The sequence below is a fragment of the Littorina saxatilis genome, linkage group LG3, assembly GCF_037325665.1.
Source record: "Littorina saxatilis isolate snail1 linkage group LG3, US_GU_Lsax_2.0, whole genome shotgun sequence".
Taxonomy (NCBI): domain Eukaryota; kingdom Metazoa; phylum Mollusca; class Gastropoda; order Littorinimorpha; family Littorinidae; genus Littorina; species Littorina saxatilis.
In genome coordinates this window covers 3,226,426-3,235,040 of record NC_090247.1, presented here as the reverse complement: position 1 = coordinate 3,235,040, position 8,615 = coordinate 3,226,426, and the positions used below count along the sequence as shown (strand labels likewise).

At 41.8% G+C, this 8,615-nt stretch overlaps 1 protein-coding gene across 1 annotated transcript; it reads right to left on the bottom strand.

The window, feature by feature from the left end:
* Positions 1-3,394: 3,394 nt before the first annotated feature.
* On the bottom strand, positions 3,395-8,560 carry LOC138961405 (small ribosomal subunit protein bS6m-like). Its single transcript, XM_070333023.1, has 3 exons — positions 8,464-8,560; positions 7,912-8,051; positions 3,395-3,768 (listed from the first exon to the last, which is right to left on the bottom strand). Exons 1-3 carry the CDS (start codon positions 8,506-8,508, stop codon positions 3,522-3,524), a joined length of 432 nt encoding a protein of 143 aa, XP_070189124.1. The 5' UTR covers positions 8,509-8,560; the 3' UTR covers positions 3,395-3,521.
* Positions 8,561-8,615: the final 55 nt, after the last annotated feature.

Sequence of the window (8,615 nt, the reverse complement as noted above, 5' to 3'; positions counted from 1 at the left end):
TTTGTGTGTATGTTTGTGTGTGTATGAGTGTGTATATGTGTTTGTTTGTAAAGGTGTGTGTGTCCGTCTGTCTATGTGCGTATTTGTTTGTTTGTTTCCATAATTATCAGGGCGGTGCTGCTTTGAGATATAACGTGCGCCACACAAAAGGCAGAAGTCGCAGCACAGGCTTCATGTCTCACCCAGTCACATTATTCTGACACCGGACCAACAAGTCCTAGCATGCACTAACCCCATAATGCCAGCCGCCAGGCGGAGCACCCACTAGATTGCCAATTTTAAAGTCTTAGGTATGACCCGGCCTGGGTTCTAACCCACGACCTCCCGATCACAGGTCGGACGCCTTACCACTAGGCCAACCGTGTATGTGCGTATGAGTGTGTGTATTGTGTATATGAGATTTGTGTGAGTCAATGTGTGTGTGTGTGTGTGTGTGTGTGTGTGTGTGTGTGTGTCTGTGGGTGTGTGCGTGCGTACATGCGTGCGTATGTACATGTGTATGTGTGTGTGTGTGTGTTTGTGTGGGTGTGTGTCTGTTTGTATAAGAGATAAAGAGAGAGAGAAAGAGAGAGAGAGAGAGAGAGAGAGAGAGAGTGGGTGGGTTGGTTTGTGTTTGTGCGTGTGCGTAAGTGTATGTGTGTGTGTATGTGTGTTTGTTTGTAAAGGTGTGTATGTCCGTCTGTCTATATGTGCGTATGGGGGTGTGTTTTGTGTGTACAGAGAAGTGTGTGTGAGAGAGTGAGTGAGTGCGTGTGAGTGAGTGTGTATGTGTGTACGTGTGTACTAGTGTAACTTGGGTGTGTGTGTGTGTGTGTGTGTGTGTGTGTGTGTGTGTGTGTGTGTGTGTGTGTGTGTGTGTGTTTGAGAGAGAGAGAGAGAGAGAGAGAGAGAGAGAGAGAGAGAGAGAGAGAGAGAGAGAGAGAGAGAGAGAGAGAGAGAGAGAGAGAGAGAGAGAGAGGTTTGTCTTTCGCTGGGGTATGCAGTGCCTTGGCGTTGCACATCTACTTAATTTTATTTTTATTTTTTATTTTTATGCAATTTATATTGCGCACATATTCAAGGCGCAGGGATTTATTTATGCCGTGTGAGATGGAATTTATTTTACACAATGCATCACGCATTCACATCCGCCAGCAGATCGCAGCCATTTCGGCGCATATCCTTCTTTTCACGGCCTATTATTCCTAGTCACACGGGTATTTTGGTGGACATTTTTATCTATAGCCAAAACAATTTTGCCAGGAAAGACCCTTTTGTCAATCGTGGGATCTTTAACGTGCACACCCCAATGTAGTGTACAACGAATGTCTTCATGTTGAGCATATTTTCCACACAAACACAATAAAACAATATCTTTTGTTTAATCAGATGATAAGAAATAGACAAATGTTCATTTTATAAGTCTTGTTCCAAAACTAACAAAAGTGGCTATTTAACGGTTTTCTTTATTAGGCCCATGTTTCAATCAATCACAACAAAACCATATATTTTCGGATACAGGAGAAAATATGGAATACAATTATCTCGTTTTTGTGATTCAACTTCTGATTTTTAAAAAGGTGACAAAAATCGGCTTATTTAGAATGAACATTTCAATGAATGAACAGTGCAATCCCGCGCGCGTAGTTTCGCGTGCGTCAAAGGTTGTGTTACAAGAACATTGATGAAAAAAATATAGCTGTGACAGTGCGGCCTCAAATTGTGCAAACGGAAAAATATGACGTCATCAAATAGCGATATCAAAACTCGGAGAACAATTACACAAGCAAATGCCCTTAAACATAATTTATGTACACCAATGTTCATAAAAATCCGTTGGTAGTTTTTGAGATTTGCCGCTTTGCGCGCACACATACCTAGGGAGACAAACCTCGCTCCCAGCTCTCGTTAAAACATTCAGTAATTACTTGACTGACTGTAAAAAAAAAACCAAAAAAACTTGACTAAATGCAAAAAAAAAGAGCTTTTATCTCCAATGCTCAATGGTGCCAACGCGTATTCGACACAAAGCCTGGGGTTTTAGCTAACTTTATGTTCCACGCGCGCTCTAGAGTCCTCTCAACGAGACGTTTTAACTACAGCTCCAACGGGTTTAGTTGCACATTAAAAAGCGATTACAGTTATAGCGATGTGTCTCTGAGAAACAGAGACCGCCTGGCACAGACGGATCAAGGGAGGTGGGGGGGGGGGGGGGGGGGGATGGAGAGGCTTGGGTTTCTGGCACCCATACCCCTTATTTGTGTCTACTTCGATGTGTGTGGTTTTTGGCTCACGTAAGTGTAGCCTATGCGATGATAAACTTTGTCTGTCTGTGCGTGCGTGCGTGTGTGTGTGTGTGTGTGTGTGTGTGTGTGTGTGTGTGTGATAGAAACTTTAACATTTCCGAGTCTATGGATTACGTCAGTCTCGGTCAAAAGTGTTTGACGTGTGTGATAGAAACTATTTGAAGACGTCACATTATGACGTAAGAGGGTTAGACGTCACGCAAAGGAATTACTGAAAGTCTCGGTCATTGTTATTGTGAGCGGGCCGAGACTACTTGGCAGATCCAGGGTCTCGCTTTCTTGCACAGTTTCACCTATGCTTACTGTGTGTGTGTGTGTGTGTGTGTGTGTGTGTGTGTGTGTGTGTGTGTGTGTGTGTGTGTGTGTGACGGAGTGATTGAGTTTGTGTTACTGTTTGTCGATTTCTTACGTGAGCCTTGAAGGCTTCGCCTCTTGTTTTGTTTTGTTGTCCTTGTTTTTTTTACATGTATTTATCAGTACATTGGCGTGTGCTCATTGCTGTAGTTTTCTGTTGTTATTCTGTAAGACGAAGAATAGAAAAGAGGGCAAGGAACAGATGAAGAGCAGCTAAGAGGGACGGGTGGAGGCATGGAGGGGGAGGGGGGGGGGGGGGTGGGCGGGGGCGTAGCATGAACTTACCAAGGTAGTAATTCTGCACAACTGAAATAAAGTTGATCTGCATTTTATCTGAACTGGGCCTGCAGCTAGAGATCGGGAAAAAATACTGTTCTGTGAATTGTCTTCAGTGAATCCTAGGGTGGAAGCAGGTGCATAATATACATCCTATGCCAAGGTGTACATTTTGTGTTGTTGAAATGTATTTGTGTGTGTGTGTGTGTGTGTGTGCGTGCGTGTGTGTGTGTGTGTGTGTGTGTGTGTGATCATAAATACATGACATGTTTGTTTTATGTTAAAGCTGTTTTCAACTAAATAAATGCCTCACACAGTAAAATGATTCTTTTGGATAATATTGTTCCCTAAATAACTGATTTCCTTAAACTTCAATATGAATTACACACACACACACACAGACACACACACACACAAAGATCACATGAATCAAATACATGTAAAAGCAGCAGCAATGGTTACACTGAAGTCAGACAGGGTCAATTTTCAACAATTTATTTCTTACTTCAGTCTTTCCCTTTCAAAACTCTTTTCTTACAGACATTATATAAATCACACAAAATCAAACAAACAATACAATTGCACTGCAAGCAATCCGCGATGATGCTATGTCAAATTTTCCACTTCTTTCTTCGTGAGATGAAGTTTCTTCAATGTTCTAAATTTCCACACCCGCCGCTCGTGATCAGGGTTCGGAAGCTCCCCGAACTGACATGGACCTCTCAGACACGGCCGTCTGAAATGATCTTCGGTGGAAAAAATATTGTGTCGCACGACATCCACATCCCGCTTCAACTCGTCCTTGACTTCTGGGAGAATGTTGGTGGGGCTGTCGAAGTGTACAAGGAAGTAACTGGAAAAAAAGAAAACAGAAGAAAAGGAAGTGCAAAAATGGGTCACTTTCAAAGCCATTACAGTGGAAACCCCCTTCAAGACCCCCTTCAAGACCCCCTCCCTTTCAAGACCCTGTTCTTTCTTTCTTTCTTTATTTGGTGTTTAACGTCGTTTTCAACCATTCAAGGTTATATCGCGACGGGGAAAGGGGGGAGATGGGATAGGGGAAAGGGGGGAGATGGGATAGAGCCACTTGTTAATTGTTTCTTGTTCACAAAAGCACTAATCAAAAAATTGCTCCAGGGGCTTGCAACGTAGTACAATATATGACCTTACTGGGAGAATGCAAGTTTCCAGTACAAAGGACTTAACATTTCTTACATACTGCTTGACTAAAATCTTTACAAACATTGACTATATTCTATACAAGAAACACTTAACAAGGGTAAAAGGAGAAACAGAACCGTTAGTCGCCTCTTACGACATGCTGGGTAGCATCGGGTAAATTCTTTCTCGTCCCAACCAATATGGGACTCCCCCTAACCCGTGGGGGGGTAAGACCCTGTTCTCTTGGATTATCTCTTCATAATCTTTGTAAATGTACCCCCATTTTAAGACTCCCTGATTTCTCAAATTTTTCAAGGTCTTAAATTAGTGTTCCACTGTACTCCTTACCAATGATGAAAAGATGAGTCACAGAGATAGATCATGAGTCACAGAGATAGATCATGAGTCACAGGGATAGATCATGAGTCACAGAGATAGATCATGAGTCACAGAGATAGATCATGAGTCACAGAGATAGATCATGAGTCACAGAGATAGATCATGAGTCACAGAGATAGATCATGAGTCACAGAGATAGATCATGAGTCACAGAGATACATAGATCATGAGTCACAGAGATAGATCATGAGTCACAGAGATAGATCATGAGTCACAGAGATAGATCATGAGTCACAGAGATAGATCATGAGTCACAGAGATAGATCATGAGTCACAGAGATAGATCATGAGTCACAGAGATAGATCATGAGTCACAGAGATAGATCATGAGTCACAGAGATAGATCATGAGTCACAGAGATAGATCATGAGTCACAGGGATAGATCATGAGTCACAGAGATAGATCATGAGTCACAGAGATAGATCATGAGTCACAGAGATAGATCATGAGTCACAGAGATAGATCATGAGTCACAGAGATAGATCATGAGTCACAGAGATAGATCATGAGTCACAGAGATAGATCATGAGTCACAGAGATAGATCATGAGTCACAGAGATAGATCATGAGTCACAGAGATAGATCATGAGTCACAGAGATAGATCATGAGTCACAGAGATAGATCATGAGTCACAGAGATAGATCATGAGTCACAGAGATAGATCATGAGTCACAGAGATAGATCATGAGTCACAGAGATAGATCATGAGTCACAGAGATAGATCATGAGTCACAGAGATAGATCATGAGTCACAGAGATAGATCATGAGTCACAGAGATAGATCATGAGTCACAGAGATAGATCATGAGTCACAGAGATAGATCATGAGTCACAGAGATAGATCATGAGTCACAGAGATAGATCATGAGTCACAGAGATAGATCATGAGTCACAGAGATAGATCATGAGTCACAGAGATAGATCATGAGTCACAGAGATAGATCATGAGTCACAGAGATAGATCATGAGTCACAGAGATAGATCATGAGTCACAGAGATAGATCATGAGTCACAGAGATAGATCATGAGTCACAGAGATAGTCACAGAGATAGATCATGAGTCACAGAGATAGATCATGAGTCACAGAGATAGATCATGAGTCACAGAGATAGATCATGAGTCACAGAGATAGATCATGAGTCACAGAGATAGATCATGAGTCACGGAGATAGATCATGAGTCACAGCGATAGATCATGAGTCACAGAGAGAGATCATGAGTCACAGAGAGAGATCATGAGTCACAGAGATAGATCATGAGCCACAGAGATAGATCATGAGTCACAGAGATAGATCATGAGTCACAGAGATAGATCATGAGTCACAGAGATAGATCATGAGTCACAGAGATAGATCATGAGTCACAGAGATAGATCATGAGTCACAGAGATAGATCATGAGCCACAGAGATAGATCATGAGTCACAGAGATAGATCATGAGTCACAGAGATAGATCATGAGTCACAGAGATAGATCATGAGTCACAGAGATAGATCATGAGTCACAGAGATAGTCACAGAGATAGATCATGAGTCACAGAGATAGATCATGAGTCACAGAGATAGATCATGAGTCACAGAGATAGATCATGAGTCACAGAGATAGATCATGAGTCACAGAGATAGATCATGAGTCACAGAGATAGATCATGAGTCACAGAGATAGATCATGAGTCACAGAGATAGATCCAGGGAGAGAAAGAGTGTGTGTCTGTGTGTAACGGGAAGGGGAGAGATTTGCAAGTAAAATTACTTTGACGCTTATTATTTCATCATAATGACTGCAAACAAAGAGAAGAGTCTGGACAACAAACACTCCTTGGCCAGCTATATCACTTTTTTTCAACTGTAAATTCCTTTCCAAGGCATAGGTCCGGATGTCTGCTGATTTCCTTGTGACACAGTAGTTTGTGATGTTTGATACAGGGAATGATTTGCTATGAAATTAAGTAATCTTTATTAAGACCTTTTCAACCTTTACCATGCTTCCTGAGTCGTTGAGTCAAAAAAGTGTCTACTATTGCGAGTTTTTGATTGAGACTTAGTGTAATCCTCAAACACCATAGAACCTTCCCATCAACCTCTTTAAAAAAAAAGATCTTTGTAAACAAACAATTTATTGATGACGTCCGGATTTTGTGGGTCGTGGAAGACCCATATGAGATTAACCTTCACTGTGCTTCCTGGGTCATCAACGACCCAGAGCCTCCCGAAAGTGTCTGTATCTCTAAAACTATTGGGAGATTTGGATTCAGATTTCATGTATTCCTCAAATACCATATATTTACCTTCCTATCGACCAGTTTTTAAAGGACTATCTTTGTAAACAAACAAATAAATGATGACATCATTTGAACTGCACAGACCGGATGATGTGGGTCCTGGACAACCCATGTGGAATTAAAGAAGGTATTTTACAGAGTTTATGCCTATTTGGATGGTGTGGGTCATGTACGACCCATTCTCTGCAAAGAGGTGGTAAAGGGTTTATCCCTATTTGGATGGCGTGGGTCGTGTACGACCCATACTTTTTATGCTGATTGCTTCTTTAGAAAGTATAGGTCGTACACAACCCACATCATCCAGACTGTGTAGTCCAAAGCGTGATCCGGTGAAGGTTAAAGATGGAATTTCACAGTGTTTAGCTTATTCGGACGGCTTGGGTTGTGTAAGACCAATGCAGATTGAGTCGAATCGATCCTTCTTAAGAAAGTATGGGCTGTACACGACCCACAACATCTGGACTGTGGTGCAAAAGCATGATCCGGTGAAGGTTATTAATATAATAATATGGCTTCGCTAAAAATCTGTTCATTTGAAAAATGGTAATGATTAACTACTAAAAAGCGATTTATCGTAAAATACAATCCTCTGAACAAAAGTGTTGGAAAACAGATCTACACGAATAACCAAGTGAAGTAGGTTACCAATTAAGGTACCTCAAATCATCTATACATTAAATGATGGCTCGACTACATGTCAAAAACTCAGCATAACAGTTCCCTGTTTCTTTTGACCGAGAATGGCATGCGGCTAGCCTCTCCTCAAGCAAGACAGTATGAGTGAACATAAAATGCTTTGATGGCTAGCCGGCTACGCAAGAATTATACACCATTGGTTGATACCAAAAAGGTTGTCTGCACTGGTCAATAAATGGCAATGAACAGCCACTGGAATTGGCAGCAGTGCGGTAGCCATTTTTCTGGCGTAGCGAGCACCTCCAAGGCATGCTCGCGTTCACTCGCCAAATCCTAGCATCCCTCGTGGAGAGATTTGCCCAAGAAACGCTATATATATATATACTTCCTTGCCCCACTCACCAATTCTTGCGTCAAAGAAAAGGGGGAGAGTTCTTCAATCAATCTAAAAGCAACAGGATTTGATGTGAGCAGATTTAAATTCCTCAAACTTTCTGAGAGAGGTAAGCGAACGTACTTGCCAGTGGTGTGCCTGTGGCCATGAAGGGATATTTTGTAGGGTAGCGTCTTGTGGCCTAGGTTCTCCATGTTCCGGATGATTCCCCCTCTCTCCAGGATCGTGGCACAGCTCCTCCTCAACACAGAGGCCACTTCAGGCTGAAAAAATACAAAAGGTTACACTGCAAACAATATAACAGATAGCTTAATGTACAAAATAAAATAATGTGTACAATGCAAGTTACTATGATGTGTATAGATCTGCGTTTTAACTTGTCATCAGTGCTGCAATGTACTGCTTGTTACACACACACACACACACACACACACTCTCTCTCTCTCTCTCTCTCTCACTCACACACACGTACACACGCGTGCGTACACACACACACACCCACACACACACACACGTTACGTTTACTAATACTATGATTAAAAATGTGCAATGTCCAGCTTCTGGTAATCTGCGCAAATACGACACCATTAGCCATGTCATATGATAGGCAATTGCTGGCAAATCCCCGTAGTAAACCGATTCATTTATTTCGTCCATTACACATTACATACGCACCCTCTGCAGAGATTTTACGATCAAGGACATCTCGTACCCAGGCATGGTGGATGAAAAGCTTCTGCTAACTGCCGATCGTAGTTTTTTATTTTCTATATTTTCGACAAATACCGTGATCAGGTTCAATAATGATGTATACAATGGAAGAAAGC

Excerpts from the sequence above, each read along its gene's own strand:
- LOC138961405 (XM_070333023.1), bottom strand. The coding sequence starts at position 8,508 with ATGCCTGGGTACGAGATGTCCTTGATCGTAAAATCTCTGCAGAGG. Across the intron at positions 8,052-8,463 it reads TCGTAAAATCTCTGCAGAGG|CCTGAAGTGGCCTCTGTGTT; the intron begins GTGCGTATGTAA and ends GTATTTTTTCAG. Across the intron at positions 3,769-7,911 it reads CACAGGCACACCACTGGCAA|TTACTTCCTTGTACACTTCG; the intron begins GTACGTTCGCTT and ends CTTTTTTTCCAG.